Source organism: Hakea prostrata, chromosome 1 (assembly GCF_041222555.1).
Source record: "Hakea prostrata isolate BN-2017 chromosome 1, UWA_Hpros_2, whole genome shotgun sequence".
Taxonomy (NCBI): Eukaryota; Viridiplantae; Streptophyta; class Magnoliopsida; order Proteales; family Proteaceae; genus Hakea; species Hakea prostrata.
The window spans coordinates 55,494,444-55,514,800 of record NC_142600.1 but is presented as its reverse complement, the minus strand read 5'-3'; the positions used below and the strand labels follow the sequence as shown (position 1 = coordinate 55,514,800).

Genomic DNA, 20,357 nt, shown 5'->3' with positions numbered 1-20,357 from the left:
AAGAATGCAGAGATGGTTTTTGGTCGTGGCCGTGGCACCAATCCATCACAAGGGAGGGGTGCTGACCGAGGAAGAGGAGGAGGACATGATCCCCGTCCAAACTTATCAAATGGCAATCAGTTTTGTTCTTACCGTGGCAATCAAAATCACATTGAAGAAAATTGTTGGGACAAACATGGTCATCATGAGTGAGCAAAGAATCATGTGAATATGATGGCATCCAGTGAAGAAAACCCTACTGACAACTCATTTGGGTTTGCTCCTGTGTCATCTATAGGTTCCTCATCTCCTAATGTAGACCTCAATCAAATCCTAAAGCGCCTACAACAGTTTGAGCAGAGTCAAAGAGCAGCCACATACAATCTTGCCCAAATAGGTATATCTACTGAGTCTCGCTTCAGGTTCTTGGATTGTAGAGTCTGGGGCATCCGAACATATGATAAGTATCACATCTCTATTTTCAAAGTTTCCTGAGTATCCTAACCCTACCTCTATTGTTATGGCTAATGGTTTTCTGCATCGGTAATGGAAGTGTTTCTCCTTTATCAAATTTGAACCTTCCCTTTGACTTACTTATTCCAAGCTTTCTAGTGAATCTTATTTTTATGAGTCGTATTGCCAAGGCCTTACACTGTCTTGTGTTGTTCTTCTCGTCTTTTTTTTTTTTTAATTTCAGGATCTTTGGACCAAAATGAGGATTGGTGGAGGAATTGAAAAAGATGGACTGTACTATCTAGTTGATTTTGACTTTTCAGCTGTGAAGGTGTACAGTGTGTCTCCATTGGACTAACATTATCTCCTGGGACATCTCTCTCCTAGTCGACTTAGGTTGGTAGTACCTGGTTACAAAAGTGTTACTTCAATAAATTATAAGGCATGTGAGTTAGGTAAACATTGTAGGACAAGTTTCCCCTCTAGGAATGAATATTGAAAAAGAAAATTGTTTTCTTTAGTTCATTCCGATGTTACCAATTCGATTTGGTTTTCAATACTTTATCATTTTTGTAGATGACTTTTCCAAATTTACCTGGTTATTTCAAATAAAGGATCACAATAAAGTTTTAAAAATAATTACAGTTTTTTTTGCTGAAATTTCTACTCAATTCAATACATCAATCAAAACTTTTTGTACTAATAATGCTTTAGAGTACATGTAAAATGTGATTTTTAATATATGTTATACTAATCTAGTTGATTATACACACCCCAACAAAATGGTGTCGCCAAGCGGAAACATAGACATTTGCTAGAAGTCGCAAGATCCCTTATGCTCCATATGAGTGCATAGAAAAAAATTCGACCGAAATGTCTGTGTTTTTTTAAAATGAAATGAATACAAGAAGACACATTCAAAATGATTCGTATACACCGAAACGATATGAAAATTTCGGTCGGTACGACATGAAATTTCGTATTGGACCGAAATGACAACGCAGGTAATAAAAATCACTCATTTCAATCGGAACCTGCATTATTTTGCAGGTTCTGGGATTTCAACCCAAATCACCACTGAGATTTTGACCCCTTTTTCAATTTTTTTTTTCTCTTGGATTCTACCCCCATTTCACTTCATTTTAACAACTCCTTTGCATTCCTTCTCCAATCTTGCTCCTCCATTGATGGGATTTTGAGAATCACATAAGGTGAATAACTAACTTCCTCATTTTTTTATTTTTGTTTGTTTGTGCCTTAAATCTTCTTGAATTGCTTCCAAATCTAAGAACATTTACTTAGAGTGTTGATCTATGAATTTGTAGTGTAAAAATTAATTTTTGGTTTTTCCTACTATTTTTTGTTATTAAAATTATTTTGTAAATTACGTATATTGCTAAAACTGTATATGCACAGAGATGTATGAGCTTCAAATTAATGTATGTGAGAGTTGAGACACCATATTGTTGTAATGGTGTTGAATCAAATTTTTTTTTTGTTAATTATCTATTTTTACTATACTTAATATATATATATATATAAATATTTAAATAGTTATAAAAATACTTAAATATTAAAAAAATTACTAATTAATTTCTGTTTTAAATTTAAAAAAGGAGAGTATTAGTGGAAGCTTATCCAACTTTTGGAGCATGTTGTGGAATATGTTGTGGAGTTTTTTCAGATAATTAGTGTGTATTTTATATATTTTTAAATTATTTAGATAGTAAAAAAATACTTATTCATTTGTGCTTTATATTTAAAAATAGGAGATTATTATTAGAAGCATGTATGTAATTTATGGAGCATATTGTAGAGCTTTTCAAGATACTCAGTGTGTATTTCTTGTATCAGGCACTATCTTTCAAAGATGTTAGACATAGTTTGGCAACACGGGATTCAGACCATACTGAAGCTGCATCTCGAGGCAAAAATGTTTCCTGGACATATTTGAGGAAGGGGAAGAGGAGACAACACGAATATAGCACGGAGGACACATCATCATATGGGTCTTACCATCCGGCTGATGTGGAGAGCTTGGTGGGATCTATGAGATCAATGAGCCTAGATGATTCCAGAGATTCCACCTCCAGAGGATCCGAATGGCATAGGCCTATAGAGTCCTTATATGATACTGTTGTGAAGAGCATTGGTTCTACTGGGTCAACTTATGGAGCTTATGGTTATGGACCTTGTGGTGTCCCTCCTAGCTATTAGACTCAAGGTCAGCCACCACTATAGCCTTATGGTCATGGAGCTTATGGAGCTTATGGTGTGTGTCCCACTGTCACCTATCGGAGAAGCCATTAGAACCTTATTGTCAGTATGGAGCTTATGGTGTCACTGCCCCTGCTAATGACCAGGGTGTTCCTTCATTTGTTGAGCAGATCTTCAACTCTATACCATGGAACAAAATTAACCTAAAATTAACGAAATTTCGGCCGAATGCCTGCATATTTTCAAATTGAAAAGAAATACAAGGACCCTACTATAGGAATATTGGCCCAATACCATATCGAGCCGAAACGATACATTGGTAGGCTATAAAGTGTCCATTTTCGACCAGATTTTCGACATATCGTTATTTTCGAGCATACCGAGCGATATCGCTAGCGACATTTCGACCCTATTTTGATAATTTTTAATTTCTCTTACTTTCATCCCTCTTTTCACCTAATTTCTACAACTCCATTTCATTCAAATCCATTTGTCCATTTTTTGATTTTTGTTTTGTTTGTGCCTTAAATCTTCTTGGATTGCTTCCAATTTAAGTATGTTTACTTTAGAGTGTTGATCTATGAATTTGTAGTGTCAAAATTAATTTTTTATTCTTCCTACTATTTTTTTAAAAACTTTTTTGTTATTAAAAATTATCTAGTAAATCATGTATATTGCTAAAAATGCATATGTATAATAGATGTATAAGCTTCAAATTAAAGTATGTGAGAGTTGAGACACCATATTGTTGTGATGGTGTTGAATCAATTTTTTTTCCGTTAATTATGTAATTTTACTGTATTTAATATATATTTAAATAATAAAAAAAATTAGCTGGTGGAAACAAGGAGGTAGTAGGTTGCCTAAAGGTGCCCGTAGAGGTCAAGAAGGCAAGGGCCTCATATAATAGTGGGGGAAAGAAAAAGAGAAAAGAGAAGAGAACACAGAGGGAGGAGTTCGAGGATGCATGCTTAGATGACCTTCCAGATCCCAAGGATTATGGTCTAGATGTGCTAGGAGAGTATGGATGCGACCCCAAACCAGAGGCCCAACAGATCAGGAGGGCGATGATGATGAGTAGGGAGCAACAGAGGGTTGATGACATGATGAGGCAATAGAGATCTCTGGGTTGTGGATCCTCTAGAGAGCCAGCAGGTATGGGGGGCATAGGCAGCTCCCAAGTCCTTATGAGGAGGAGTCAGAGTGTGAGGTAGGAGGATCCTATACCACGGGCCCCTACAAGGGGTCGAGTTTCGACAGCACATCCTACAGATCCGGTTTTGAGATTCTTCGCAATGATCCGTCCCTATTTGTGAGGCCTAAGCATAAGCAGAGAAAGTTGAAGCACTTATGGGGGAGTGTGACGGAAAAAGTGGGGATGGATTTCTCCAAATGAGCTTATTACCTTTGTATTCCAGCACATACAGCCCAAGCACCCTACTATAGGAATATGATTGAGGAGATAGGCAAGGTTGGGAGTGGTGTACAGACCCACTCTATATGAGATATATAATGTCTATTTGCCTAAGCATAAAGAGGACTTAAATGAGTATATTAAGGGATTAAAGTCCATGTGGGCTCATTATGGAGTGATTGTGATGGCTGATGGTTGGACTGGTCCCACAAGACAGTCCATCATTAATTTCATGTTGAATTGTGATGGGAGGACAGTGTTCCTCAAGTTAGTAGATGCATTCGGTGATAAGAAGGATGCAAAATATATTTATAAATTATTAAAGCAAGTGGTGAAGGAGGTTGGAGTGGAAAATGTGATCCAGATTGTGACTGATAATGACTCCAACTACAAGAAAGTTAGGTTAAAGATGCAGGAGAACTCTAGGTGTCAAAAGATTCAAAACATATAGTATTAATTTTTATTTTTAAATACATATATTTACATTACATGTACACTTTATGACTTTGTATTGATGCCTTTATGGATGGACATATATAAGCTCTTTTGGACTCCATGTGCAGTTCACTGCATTGACCTAATGCTGAAGGACATCGGAAAGGTCAAGCTTGTGAAGAAGACCGTGGAGCAAGCTCAACAAGTTAGCATCTTCATCTATAACCACATATATACATTAAAGATGATGAGGGACAAGTGTTAGGGTGACTTAGTGAGGCCAGGCATAACCAGATTTGCTACTAATTGGATAGCACTTCAGAGCTTTGAGAGTAGGAAGCCTGGCTTTAGGAGCATGTTTGCATCAGAGTAGTGGTTTAGCTAGGAGGGTTCTTCATCCGTGGGAGGAAGGAGAGCACAATTGACCATACTTGATGAGACTTTCTGGCATAATGTGAGGATAGTGGTGAAGATGCTTGAACTTGTAGTGCATGTGTTAAGGATGGTAGATCAGCAGAGAAAACCACTCTACCACACCTATTTGCTGCAATAGAGAGGATGAAGCAGCAAGTTGCTCAGGTCCACCCACACGGCAACAAGAAAGTCCTCGAAATCATCCAAGTTAGATGGTAGTCTATGTTGCAGTTGCATAAGGCTGGTGAGTTGTTAAGTCTAGTATTCAATTTAATTTTCATTATGTTATCACACTATTAAGCATTAACTATTCCCTTTTATGACATACTTTTTCTTACATGGCATACTTTTTAAATCCCAAGTACCATTACAAGGACAATCTTGGGATGAGGAAAGATTTGATGGATGTTGTCCAAACTGTAGTGGAGGAGTTGGAATTGGATCCATCAACAAGCAATCATCCTTATAGAGGTGAGATAGTGATTTGAATCATTTGATATTCACAATTCATAGTTTTATACTAAGTCATTAACCTAGTAACTATCAACTAGTTATTGTTTTTTCTCTTTATATATATTAGATAAAGGCATTTAGGGATGCCACTGGGAGCTTCGGTCGTTCTGTGGCTGTATCAGGACAGGAATATGCCCTGGGGGTAAGTTCATTCATTTATTTCATTATATATTATATATTTAATTATTATATTCTATCTTTAATTTAGTTATTTAAGTATTAAAATGACTTGGAGTCTATGTTTGTTGCAACTGAGTGGTGGTTGCAATTTGGACATGACTCACCCCACTTGAGTGTGATTGCAAGCAAAGTGCTCTCCCAGACATGTTCTGCCACTGGTTGTGAGCAAAACTGGAGCACCTTCAGCCTCATTCACTCGAAGAGGAGCAACTGATTGGGTGTAAAGTGTCTAGAGGACCTTGTCTACATACACTATAATATAAGACTGAGGGAGGATTATATTAGACAGGGAATGGACAGAGAGAGTAACACTATTGAGTTGGTCGACATATTTGAGATGGATGATAATGATAACCTAGTAGTTGACTGGATCAGGGACAGTGGAGAGCCATAGCTAGATGAGGAGGGAGGTCATCCCAGTAGACATATTGCAGAGGAGATAGGGGTTGATGTAGAGGACTTTATGGCTCAGGAGGGGAGTGCACACGTAGTGCTTGCCCGTCCCTTGGTGCCACACCCTAGTGCATCCACTTAGAGTGAGGATTTGATTGTCTGGTCCAACATTGAGGATGATGTGACTCAAGCCTCCGGCGATGACGACGATGGTGATGATGATGATGATGATGGAGGGGATGAGGAGGGTGTTGAACCTTGTGATCAGGATTCAGCTGATCCTAAGGCCATACCACCACCACCAGTACGTGAGAGTCAAGGTGGGGTAGGACGACCATCGAGATTCACAGGCGAGAGTCAATTCACCCACGTGACACAAGATTTAAACCATACTGGAGCTGCAATTTGAGACCAAAATGTTTCCTCTACATATTCGAGGAAGGGGAAGGGGATACAACACGACTATAACACAGAGGACACGCCATCATATGGGTCCTACTGTCCGGCTGATGCCGAGAGCTTGGTGGGATCTATGAGATCGATGAGCATTGATGATTCTAGAGACTCCTCTACCTCCATAGGATCCGGATGGCATAGGCCTGCAGAGTCCTCATATGATATTGTTGTGGAGAGTATTGGTTCTATTGGGAAGACTTATGAAGCTTATGGTTATGGACCATATAGTGTCCCTCCTGGCTATTAGACTCAGGGTCAGCCACTAGTGGAGCCTTATGGTTATGGAGCAGCCTATGGAGCTTATGGTGTCCCTCCCACTGTCACCTATTAGAGTCAGCCACTAGAACCTTATTGTCAGTATGAACCTTATCCTTATGCTGACAACCAGGGTGCTCCTTCATTTGTTGAGCAAATCTTCCACTTTATTCCACAGCCACCACTAGCCTTTCCATATGCAATTGAGCCAGTTCCTTATTCGGAGATTCACAACTTCCCATCGTAAGTCTTAGGCATGTGGATGATGCCACGTACAGAGCTGCAGTTGCTAACTACGTCAACAACCATATGGGGCAAACATCATAGGACTTGTATTGTCATTTGTATGGGGGTGCAGACGGAAGTGGGAGACATTGAATAGAGTAGACTTGTAATTGGTAACATTCTCGCTTCTTCTCATATGTAGTATATACTTGGAAAGTTGGATGTTACATTTTCAATGGTTTATTTTTTGGTAAACTAGTAGTTATGTACTGTTTATTATGCTTGAAATAGGTAGTATGCAAGAATCCAAATCATTTTGAGTCCATATGAGGCCCGAAATTGAGGTTCCAAAATCCAAAAAAAAAGTGTCCAGTTTCAGTTGAAATTCTACCGAAACATAGGAATTTCGGCCTTTTGCAAGATTAAAATTCCTATATCAATCGAAATTTGTTCCTTGCTCTATACCATAGCCACCACCAACCTTTCCATATGCAGTTAAGCTAGTTCTTTATCTAGAGATTCACAACTTCCCACCATCAGGACATCTTAAGCTTTTGGATGAGGCCACATACAGAGCAGCAGTTGCCGACGACGTCAACAACTATATGGGGAAAACATCATGGGACTTGTATTGTCATTTGTATAGGGTGCATAGGGAAGAGGGAGACATGGAATAGAGTAGACTAGTAATTGGTAATATTCTCGATTCTTCTCATATATACTATATACTTGAATGTTACATTTTCAATAGTTTTTTTTTGGTAAACTAGTAGTTCCATAGTGTTTATGATGCTTGAAATAGGTAGTATGCAAGAATTTAGATTATTTTGAGTCCATATAAGGCCCAAAACTGAAGTTCGAAATTTCAATAAAAAAATCACTAGTTTTGACCGAAATTTCTTCCTTTTATGAGTGTACCCAAACAATATTGGTGTGATGCAATACTTACAACATGTACCTTGATAAATTGAATGCCATCTTCAATTTTGCAAAGTGAGATACCATTTCGATTATTAGCATGATGTGGTCTTCAATATATACAATTATATCTTGTTGCTCAACTTAAATATCTGATTTTTTTTACCCGACTTTTTCTAAGTAAACAAATAATTCTCGAATCTGAATAGGAATTTCAGTTGTCCGCTCTTTTGCTGAACTAGCAAATTAATAGATCACGTTATTCCGAGTAATTCCCCATCTAATAATTTCTGAATCTGAAATGGATAAACATTATATGTGTATATGGTTTTGTAGAATAAAATTTGATGATATTAAAAAAATCTAGAAAAAAGTTTAGGTACAAATTATCAAAAAAGTGACTGCTTCAACATTTAGGCAGCAATACGGTGCACAAGGCAACAAAGAGGCAACACTTGGTGATAAAGCAGCTGAAATCTTACATGTCAAAAAAGCGGCTCATTACCTAGGCACCAGCTAAGACTCACCTAGGCACTACTAGCCTTGATTACAATGATCTTCACTCAATTCCATGGTGAATTTCTAGGTGGATCCATCCCACGTGACACATAATATTGGTAAGATCTGATCCACTGCTCTAAATACAGAAGAAGACTCCCATGTCATGGTCTTGGAATATTTATTCAGGTTGTCTGATACCGTGAATCTATAGGTGTCATTGTCAGCATAAGTTAGATATCCCAACCTAGGGAATATATAATCAGGGAATGGACTAAGAGGATGATGGTTGAATTGGCCCAAATGGGTGTGACAGATATCCGAAGATGGAGTCAACAAACAATGCACCTGATCCCAATGCTGACGTACTAGCATCAGCAAATGACCCCCTATATACTTATATAAGGACTATAACCATGAAGCAAGCAACAAACAAATTGAATGAAGAAAAAGGAATGATAATTTTTGAGTGAAAAAGATGTTGAAAGGGGAAAAATGTCAAAAAAACATGGGAATCCCTAAAATTTCGACCAGCAGCACCTGTGGAATTTGCAGAATTCGACTCACATTGGAGTTTTAAACATGGTTTCGAAGAACTTGGTCAAAACCTTAGTTCGACCCACCTTGGTTGAAACTAGGGAAAAGAAATTCGCCCCCTGGTCTTGTCTCGGCTGGGCAAAGAACTAAAATGTCGATCAAAATTTCAGCAATTTGAACTGAAATTTGGACTATGTTTGTAACTTGTAAGTTGTAACCTGGGCATCATGAAAAATTTGTCTTCAGATGCAGTACTCTCCTTGTCTCTATCCTATTCAGTTAAAAAGAAAATCCTAGGTCTGTATCAATCGACAAGCCATCATTTCTCCGATGCTGACATGGCATCAGAGCAAGGATCCACCTTGAGATCCACACCCAATATCAAACCTGTTGAGTCCCTAGGTTCAGCCTTCCACTCGTCTTGCATCCTCTTTCTGTCAGTTTCATTTTCTCTGGATCTATATTCTCGGTTTCCCACTCTCTCGCGGCCTCGCCTCTCATTTTCTCTGAAGTGTCCTTCTTCTGGCCTCTTCCAATCTCTGCTTTCTCTCTCATTTTTTCAGTCCATCAAACTCATGTTCTCCTACTGTCTTGCATAGCTTGAATTTGAAATTCATGTCTCTGGGTTACTCTAATGTTTCTTGAAGTTTTCAACAGAAATATAATGAGAGAGAGAGAAAAAAAACGAAGTAATAAAATGTTAACTAATAAAACAGATAAGAAAATGTCATACAAGAGTATAAACAATTACTACCTCTCCCCATGTCAGTCACGATGATCTCCACATTGTAATAGTCCTAGATACATTGGAAAATTCATGAGAAGGATTGAAAAGAAAGAAGAATAGAAAGCAATGAATGGAAAAAGTTTGTATGGTGACCAATACTTCAATGGTCTGTCAAAGCACAATGTATTAAGGAAACATTCTAATTAACTATTAGTTCAACAATTATCTATTAATCAAATATGTCATCCTGTCCCAGTCAGGGTTAATTTCCATTCAACAAAGAATCGCAAATCCTAAATAGCAGACATTTACCAACTCTCAAGCAAGTGATGGAAAATTATGCAGCCTCAAAACATCCATTTGACAATAAATAAATATAAAATAGTTTGCACCTACAACTGATGAGTATAAAACAAGCATCAAATTTAGTTGACTGTAACCATTGCATTTCAGATGATGGTTTACCTTAAAATAGTTTCTCCTTGGTTCTTCGTGGCTAAAGTATATTTAGAGCATTAATCCTTTTGAAAAGCATTCTTCCGCAATAGACACAATCAGTGGGAGGGCATTGGTGCGGTTAAGCTTGTTCCAAGACCAACTAACCACGGGATTGAGTCTGGAAACAGCATCTCAAAGAAACAAGGGCTAAGGCTGCATTCTCATTGAAAAGAAGGGGCAGGTTGGTAAGGCTGGATACATTATGATCCTTCCAAATCTTGCAGGGTCAGAAACCTCATGCATTAGTTTATTCAACTCTTGAGACCTAGTCTATCTATATGTCCAATTATAGCCCCTTGTATACAACAGTTAATTTTTTGTTCATCAAGTTCTTTCATGGTTTCATCATTTACAGGACAAATTTCTCATTATTCTTATAGCTTTTAAGGCATTTAGAAACTTCAGAATTTTTCGCCTCTTATAGTCATATTTGATAGGGCATTGACAAAAGATATCCTTTAGGGGACGCCATATCAGATCTATTGAATTTGTAGAAGGAATCCTCACCTCTGTCTGTCAGCCCTCTGGGATTTCAGAATGCTGCTAGTCTATCTGGCCAGGAAACCTTAATTTTCTTCAAGATCTAGATCAGATGATTGTAATAAAGAAACCTTGGTTTGCACAAGAATTATAAGAGATGGAAAGAAAAAATAATAGGAGAACAGATTGGACGTATTCATGTTTCCAGACTACAATTCAAGTAACGAAGAATGAGACTATTGCAGTTGGGCTAAATTCTTAAAAATCAAGGCCCTACAGAGATTAATTATAACCATGAAAAGTTTCATGTCTTAGTAGTGAACCTTAGGGCCTAAAGATTGAAAATGAGTTCATTACAATACCGGTGAAACAACTTTGAAGAAGAATGCCTCGCTCCAGTTCACCAATTCAAGCCCAGGAGCTGAGGAACGATCTGATTTACCACCTGAAGTACGTGAACTTTGTTGCCTCCGTAATGACCCACTAGGAAGTAATTCATTTGGCACAAGGTGGACTGACACCATATATTCCTGGGTAGACAATCCTTCAAGACTGGGTAACTGCATTGAAACATCAGTAAGTACTTGGACTAAGACTGTTCTTCAAAATTTCAAATAATGATGACATGCAACAATCACAATTTCAGAAATAGACAAAGATAAAAAAAAAAGGTTGTATCCAGAGTGGTGGGTCATGTCGTGCACAGCCTTAACCCCCTGCTTATGCAGAGAGGCTGTTTAACAATCAAACCTATGATCAGTTAATCACTTTGTCACTGACTCAGTATGGACCAACCTTGCTATTCACCGTGGCTCACTTAATCAGTGACCAATTTGATTAGATTAGCAAATAAAAGTGAGGAATCTAGTGCACTCAATTTCATTGGTTACAAACATTATGATTAAACAACAGAATTGTTTATGTGAAAAAATCTCTGAAAGAAATTGACAGACTAACTCTGACTTAAATGTTTGGTTATTTACTCTACCTTGACAGCAGTAAGATTCAAATATGCTGTCGAAAAGAAAAGCAGGATAATATCACTAGGTTGGATGCTCGGATGACCACACAAATCCAAGCAAAAGAGAAATGCTCCAATCAAAGAGTATGGTGATACGAATGAAGGGGGCGGGGGTTCCTAACACAATGCCAATGCGGCTGAGACACTCCTTATTCCCGTACTAGAGGGGGAGCTCCGGCAGAGTGATCCAGACATGGAGAGAAGAGAAATCAGTTTTATGAAGCTTCAAAGAAGGTTCCCACTGTCAGAGAAGAATCTGCAAATTTACAATGTGCCATGGTGCTACATTGAGGGCGAAGTTTTAAGATGAGGAAGAGGGGAATCGGAATAGGAAAGTAGTGTTTTTAAGGAGGAAGACATTGAGGCTTTCCATGAATCCTCCATTGCTTGGACAGGGAAGACTTAATAATGTCTAAGGGGGGGGGGGGCACCAAGGAGTTGTTTGACCAAAGTATTCTTCCAAAGAGAAATTCAAGGTTTGAGGGCAGACGAAGGCATAGGGCGTAGGTGGAGATGCCATCAGAGTGTGGAGGAATAAAATGGAGACTTAGATTAGAGATGGTGGGGGTTAAGGGGGTGGAGCGTGTGAAAAGGGAGGACCAGGGTCTAGGGTCAGAGGGAGGAGGTGCTAGTGGAGGGGAAGGGAAGAGCGGATGGAAGGGAAGGGAGGGGACAAAGGTGGAGACCAGATTACAGGAGGAAGGAGGAGGATTTTCATGAGCAGGGAAGGGGGGAGACCCTGAAGGCCAAAGAAGAGCAGAGAGCATTTTTTCCAACATGTGCCTTTTCAGGTTCCCTTCTGATTGTTATTTGAATTGTTATAAACATAAGAGAATGGAATTGATTGTTACTCTCAACATTTTCTCTCTCTCTCTCTCTCTCTCTCCCCATCTTCATTCCCCTCCCATTCTAAGTCCTCCTCGCAAGTCACAAATATCAGTTGCTTTCCAGTTTCCACTGATTATCAAACTCCACCAGAGGGAAGGCAGAGAGAAATATATAAGGAGATACAAAAAAAGAAAAGAACCCATTATAATGGGAAACAAGCTCAAGATGAGCCTGAAGAAACACTCCCAAAGAAAAACAGTACAACCTCAACATTCACCAAGTTATCACAAACAACATATAACAGCCTCCCTTCCCAAATAGTTCTTCAGTTTTGAAAGCATAACAGGGTAAGTCACACCGGTCAGAAACACAAAATCTTTGCAGTGCAGCCAACCATCAAATCTAACTCTTATTTTTTCTCAAAGAGAATGGAGAGATCCTTTAACTTCTGTGAATAAAATGAGAAATGACTGCAGATTCATCGCATAATTCCATCAAATTAAAGAAGATTAGAACAATAGAAACACTAAATAAATTACTTTTAATCAAGCTCTAGGGTCATTACCAGCTAGAATCAGTTTCACCATCACACAAATTTCTATGTATCTTTAAGACTTCAAAATATGGGAAGCTATCATACCTCTCCATCTGCGATGATAACTGTGACCATCATTCTTAGTCTGTTGGCAACTTTTCCTTTCAAATGAGAATCCAACATATTTTTTGAAACTGGGACCTTTATAGCCTTCATATCCCCGGATGGCATCCTAATAATATTCTGAAGTCCCCTGACTTCAGTAGCTCGCATAAATATATCCTGACCAAGCTTATTCTGGGGAATAATAAAATTCTTCTTCCGGTGATGGATGTCAATGATAGACTCATCATGAATTGGTAGAACAGCTTCCTACTTAGGGGCAAACAGAGAGATAGAGAATATTTAGGTATAGTAGCAAACTGGTAGAATATTTTCAATCTGAAAGTCAAAGACTGTGTAAGTGATTAAAAATATCACAGACAGGACTTACTCTTTTTTTATAGGATTCCTGGGCATGACTAAGGTTGTTCCAGCTTGCATATGCTTGAAGAATCATATTTGCATTTGACACAGAGACATTCATGTTCAGGTCCCCAGTAGAGGTCACACGTAACTGAGAAACAGCTGGTGCATTTAGATCATATTGGTACCTGCAAGGTAAATTCAAGAAAGATGCTGATTTCCAAAGAAACAGAAGTTACCACAAACTTAAACCAGAGGTTCATTAAAAATTTAAATGGTTAAAAATTACACATCAAGCTTCTGAATGTATTCAATGTTCTTGATTTGAGATTTCCCTACTGGTTTTTAAGGTATCAACATACCCTGCTGATTCTGTGTAGTCAAGTCATGGTGCAGCAAATACGTGATCTAATGATTAGAAGGCACCGTATTGACTTATACTGATGCCAGACTCTCATTTTCAACTTAGTACAGTCAACAAAAGAATACTCCAGTCAGACACTGTTCAGCAGAAGAATGATTTTCTTATTTCTAACGTAATTGTTATAGTTTGTTCATGTAATAGGCGTATACACCAGTTTATAAGTAACATAGCTGAATTTCTAATTACGCTTCTTTATTTTTCACCTTTGACCTCCCTAGGAAGGAAGATGTAACTTATAGAATATTACAAGCAACGACTACAGGCAAGAGGGCCACACTCTTGGAGCCAGCTTTCACTCTTTCAACGTTTATATTGTCTTCCTCTCCCTCAACATCCTCAGCCCTTGTTCTTTATTTCTTATTGAACTCCTGATACACTACAATGAAGACTACAATCTACATAGAGGTATATTACCGTTGTAATCCTGGGTAACAGTGGGTATAAGGGTAGAATTGTCACTAGGATATTATTTTGTAACATCCTACATCAGATATTTCTACTTTTCTTGTACTCATCTATTTATATGTATACCAGATGATTGTCTCTTAGGCGGAAGTCAGGTTTTCAGGATATTCAACATGGTTTAGAGCCAATAGTTTCAGGACTCGATATTGCAGATGTCTGAGGAAGAACCTCCCTTAAACCTAACTGCTTCCTTTCTTCTCTTCTTTTTCCCGTAAGAAGTCCACCGCCACCACCACCTGTCTGTCTCTCTCCCAATTACTGCCCAACCACCACCACTTCCACCTCACCACCAAAACAGCGCCACCCCGCAAAACTGCCTGCGAGGGCACTTCTCTTCCATTGGGTCTTTTTAGGCTGTCGGCTACCTCTTTGTCTTATTTCCCTTGGTGGTGAGCACTTTTCACCCATATATGATAAAAATATTTCTGTAACAAAGGATCCCTGAAATTCTGTGTTTCACATAGTTTTTGGATCAGCAACTACGTAAGTAAAAGAAGCTCCAGTTATACATGAGTGTGACCTTCCCTCTTTTCACATGAACTCTGTTAAGCTTAGCAAGACCAATTATGCATGGTCTTGACCTGTTAAGCTGTTACACTTGTGGTCGGTTTATGCAGTCCTGCCGCTCATCTTCATGGCACTTCTGTGAAACCTAAAACTCCTGAATGCTTAATGTGAACTGAACTTTAGGGCCATCCCAAGAGGGGTCCCCAAATGCCGAAATAGTAGAGTAAATCATGCATAAATAAGGGCATTTTGGTAATTTTGTTTCGTTCTAGTTGAGTTCAATTAGGGAACTAGGGTTTTGTTGGATCTAGTGTGGTAGCAGGATTCTAACTATACTTTTTTTTAAGGAATTCTGTTTGGTACAAATCATGGAAGAGCCCTAGTCAAGTTAGAGAGGGGATTCTCTTAGCTGTAGTCCAATTTCTACAAGGAGTCTAGTCCAATTCATGTTCTGTAATTTGAATCATCCTAGGATGAGTTAAATCAGAATCCCTGCTAGAATATGAGTCCTAAGTCCAATAAGAGTCCTAGTTTGAATCATATTCTATGTAGAGTCCCAGTATGAGTCCATTCATGTAAGGCTATAATTGTATAGATGACAGATATTGATTATTGAATAAACTTGAGACTGAAGGTAAAATAGTGGAGTCGTGGGTTTCTGTTGGTGTTCAAATTGCTGCAATTATCCCAGTTCTTCAACCTCTTTTTATCTTAAAAGTAACTGCCAACATTCCCCCACCTCTGTCCCTACCTTCTTCTTCCTCTTTTTCCATCTTACCTCCTCGCTTCTTTCTCCTACCCTTTGCCTACAGCGGTCCCCACCAGGCCAATCCCCAAACCCTAATCTTCTTAAACCCCTATCCCCTACCCCCTCGCTGCCCCATTTCTTCCCTCCCGAGCCTGCAGCAGCTTCACCCCACCTCCCGAACCCCTATTCTTCCAATCCCCTCCCATTCCCCAAACCCTACTCCCAATTACAGCTCCTAGCTGTTCTTCTTCCCCTCTCTTCTCTTTGTGGCAGCATAGTTTTCCCAATATTCTAAACCCTAGGTTTCCCCTATCTTCATCCAAAACCAAGACCTTAGATCTCCCAAAACACTACTCCAGTTTCCAGCCCCTTAAAGAATCCAATCACCCCTCCCCTGCCCTCACCTTCGACCCTAATTTCAATCTCCTTCCATTCACCCAAAACCCTAAAAATTCTGCACTTTACCTTCTTCAGCTAAACCTAGAAACCTAGCCTTCTTTGATTTAGATCTTTCAAACCCTACAACTGAAACCTATTCCCTTTTAGAATTATCATCCACTACCCCTCCTCCATTTTTATCCTAACCCTAACCTTGTCAACCCCTAGAAAACCTAAAAAAAAAGAATCCTAATTTTCCTAAACCCTCGAATTGGGGTTCAGTTCTGAAAATTTTAATTTAGCAAGATTCAGATCTGGACATCATTAGAACCTAGATCCTAAGCCGTACCTGAACCTATAACCCCTATTCCTAAACCAAAGAACCAATTCAAATCAGCCCTACAAGGCTGAAACTAAAGTGCAGGGTTAAAAAGCCTAAACTTACTGCTGGTTCACATAAGTTGATCCTGAAGACTAACCCTATAATTGGGGTTTACATCAACTTCTCATGATGGGCTATCTGCTAAATTCAATAGAACCTGCTACTGCTGAGAATTACCTACATGAAAATGCTGCTTTCAGTCAACCATTCCTTATAAAATTCTGTATCTTGGTCGAAATTGCAGCTCGACCTTTCTGCCTTGGTTCCGCAGCTTAAACAATCCCTTTTCCTGGTGTTTTCCTGAGATATCGAAGAATATATACAACAAACTTTCCATGGGATGTCCTAGGAGAGGAAAGGAACTACCTCACCACACTAACTGGGAAAGCAATGTGGGGTTGAGTTACTGTTAAGTAATTCAGCTTACCCACCAGTCTTCTGTACCTTTCACTCTTTCAGAAATATCAAATAGTTATCCTCCTTCAAGAACAAGTTTCACATTTTGATCCATAGAATAGTCCAAAGGCTTCGACCCCAAGCATTCCCATCCCAGTGAGTAAATTAAGAACATACTTCTGTTATGAAAGGAACACTCCCTCTGTGAACTGAGCAACTACTACACCCAGGAAATATTTTAGCTTGCCCAAGTCCTTGGATTGAAACTTCTATCGAGGTTATGTCTTAAGCGCATCTATCCCAATAGAATCATCACCTATAATGATGGCATCAATCTATACTACAAAATTATCTTCCTTGCATGTGAATATCGAAGAATACTAAATGATCACTACTGCACCGAGATAAAGCAAGCTTAGGTACTACCTTATGGAACCTACCGAAACATGCCTGGGGAGATTGTTTAAGGCCATATATGGATTTCTTCAACTTCCAAGCCAGCCCACTTATCTCCCCCCAAGCAACAAACCTCAGTGATTAATCTATAGTCTATGCATACCTTGTCTTAAAGGGTAGTAAGAACGCATTTTTAACATCTAGATATCCAGTTGCAAAAGGTCCATCGACAAGTAGTGACCAGAGAAATCAAGAGTCGAACATGGGTAAGCTTCACTAGAGTCGAATATATTTATAGATAGTCCACTCCATAAATTTGGGCATAACCTTTTGCATCTAGCAGTGCTTTTAATCAAGTATGGGAACAATCACGATTAACAACAACAACAACAATAAGCATTGTCCAACCTTAATGGGGTTGACTACATGGATTATTGCTTTCTAATCAGTTCTGTTTGAGACCATGCTAGATATAAGGTCTAAGCTATGTATATCCTTTCTCACCACTTCTCTTAAGGTTATATTAGGTCTACCCTTAGCTCTTCTAGTTCCTTCAATCTAGATTATATCACTTCTCCGTACACGGGCATTTATAGGTCTCCGTTGAACGTGGCCGTGCCACCTCAAACAACTTTCTCGAAGCTTATCACTTATAGGAGAACTCCGAGACGAACTTTAATATGATCATTCCTCATCTTTCCTAGTTTTACCACTCATCCATCTAAGCATCCTCATTTCTGCTAAACTGAGTTTATCTATATGGTTCTTTTTAACAGCCCAACACTTTGCACCGTACATCATAGATGGTTGAACGATGTTCCTATAGAATTTTCCTTTAAGCTTTAATGAAATACGTCAATCACACAAGACCTTGGAAGCACCTCTCTACTTCATTCACCTAATTTAATTCTTGGGGAAACATCATCCTCTATATCACCACTTTTATTTATGATTAAACCTAGGTACCTAAAACAATCACTCTGAGGAATCTTCTTATCGTCAAGAGTTGATTATATTTCTAACTAGCTAGGTATGATCAAATTTATGCTTCAGCTTGCAAGGGATAGTATGTGTTATAAGGGAAAATGGGGAAATGAAAAGCTTATGGAGTGAATCATGGGAGGCTTTGGAACTTCTTTCTTTATGCTTTTCCTTTCCTTTTTTCACTTGGTCTCTTGGTTTTTACAACAATAACAACAATAAGCCTTGTCCTAGCTAAATGGGTTCAGCTACATGGATTCTTGCCTTCCAATTAGTTTTGTTTGAGGTCATTTCTTATCTTTCCTTCCTAGTTTTGCCACTCATACATCTTAGCATCCTCATTTCTACTACACTGAGTTTATTTATATGATTCTTTTTAATAGCCCAACACTCTACACCGTAGATTATAGCTGGTCGAACAACAGTCCTATAAAATTTTCCTTTAAGCTTTAATGGCATACGCCAATCACACAAGACCATATATGCACCTCTCCTCATCCACCCTATTTTAATGCTTTGGGAAACATCATTCTGAACCTAGGTACCTAAAACAATCACTCTGAGGAATCTTCTTGTCGTCAAGTATCACCACCTCATCGTTTGCCCAATCATGACTAAAGTTACAAACTAGATATTCTACCTTTGTTCTACTTAATTTAAAGCCTCTTGATTCCAAAGTTGTTCTCCATGATTCTAATTTGGTATTAATCCCCACTTGAGTCTCATCTATCAACACAATATCATTAGCGAAAAACATACACCAAGGAACTTCATCTTAAATGTCTTTGGTTAATTCATCCATTACAGGTGCAAATAAATATGGGCTTAAAGTTGATCCTTGATGTAGCCCAACGGTAATAGGGAATTCATTACTTTGTCCCCCCCTGTTCTTAGTTCTTACACTTGTCGTTGAACCATCATGCATATCCTTAACTATTTCCACATACTTACTTGCAACACTTCTTTTCTCTAGTACCTATCAAATTCACGCTTTAGGGGCTCTATCATAAGCTTTTCTAGGTCAAAAATACCATATGAAGGCCTTTCTTACAGTCTCTATACCTTTCCATAAGTAATCTAATTAGGTAAATAGCCTTTGTTGTAAGTCTTCCCGGCATAAATACAAATTGGGTCTCCCTAATTGTGGTTAAGTGTCTCAAACGGGTTTCAATTACTCTCTCCCATAATTTCATAGTATGGCTCATCAGTTTAATGCCCCTATAGTTATTACAGCTTTGAATATCTCCTTTATTTTTGTAAATTGGAACCATGATGCTTCTCCTCCATTCATCTGGCATTTTTCTTGTGCTCATAATCTTATAAACAATCACGATTTATCTTTATTGCAAATACTAAATGACCACCAATTGTAGACTTTCCTGGAGAAAATGGAACAAGATCCCATGTTTCATTTTGTTGTAATGTAGACAGTTCTTATTCCATAGTTGTCCTTCATAGGCGACTAGATAATACTTCTGCCATAGACTAAGGCAGGGGATGAGAATCAAGTATCAAATAGCAGATAAGAAGGATGTAAATGTGGGGGAAGCAAAAGTAAGAGAAATAGTTACTGATGGGACGGTAATTAAATAGGGAGGTTACCGTCCTAGTCATTGGAAGAAACACAGTGGAGAAAAATCGGGTGTATTCAAAGAAGGATATATCAGCAGTGACAAAGTGTGCAAGTTTATCATGCGGTATATAGGTAGCAGCAGTCTGCAAGAGCATGCTCTATATAGGTTACAGAGACCACTTGTTCTTCCAGTGCAACCTTAGCTCCTTGGTTTGGGGATGCATCTATTGCAAGCTTACCAAGGAGAAAATTCCAACAGAGAAGGAAGTGGGTTCGGCTGCAAGAGATGAATCTATGGATGATGAACTCATTTGGAACTACTGAGTACTGAGGCAACTGGATGCATAGTAAGATTGGGCATTTTGTGCGACCGTTCAACACATCTGGACTGGAGTGGAGCATCAGAATTTTTAGAAACAATTCAAGGTCTAAATAATAAACTGTAGCAACAATAGTAGGTGATGTTCAGAAAAAGCGGGCAGCCAACCCCATTGTAAAAGAAATGATAAGTCTTCATACAAAGCTGAGTAGTGGAATATATAAGTTGAGTGAAAGACTAAGCTTCCCAGAGATTGCTACTGGTTAAAACCTCACTAGATGTGGTTGCATTGCACTGTGATGGGGTTCTAATCAACTCGGCAGCAACTTATAGAGGTCTGATATGAC

At 38.7% G+C, this 20,357-nt stretch overlaps 1 protein-coding gene across 1 annotated transcript in view; it reads right to left on the bottom strand.

Moving 5' to 3' along the window:
• Positions 1–20,357, bottom strand: part of LOC149029158 (pleckstrin homology (PH) domain-containing protein) — a 156,781-nt gene that overhangs the window by 37,728 nt on the left and 98,696 nt on the right. The window contains exons 41-44 of the mRNA XM_089140730.1: positions 13,470–13,629; positions 13,082–13,348; positions 10,955–11,152; positions 9,642–9,684 (exon numbers count right to left, since the gene is read on the bottom strand). Of these exons, the coding sequence (XP_088996856.1) occupies positions 9,642–9,684; positions 10,955–11,152; positions 13,082–13,348; positions 13,470–13,629 (668 nt within the window). The remainder of the gene's footprint in view (positions 1–9,641; positions 9,685–10,954; positions 11,153–13,081; positions 13,349–13,469; positions 13,630–20,357) is intronic.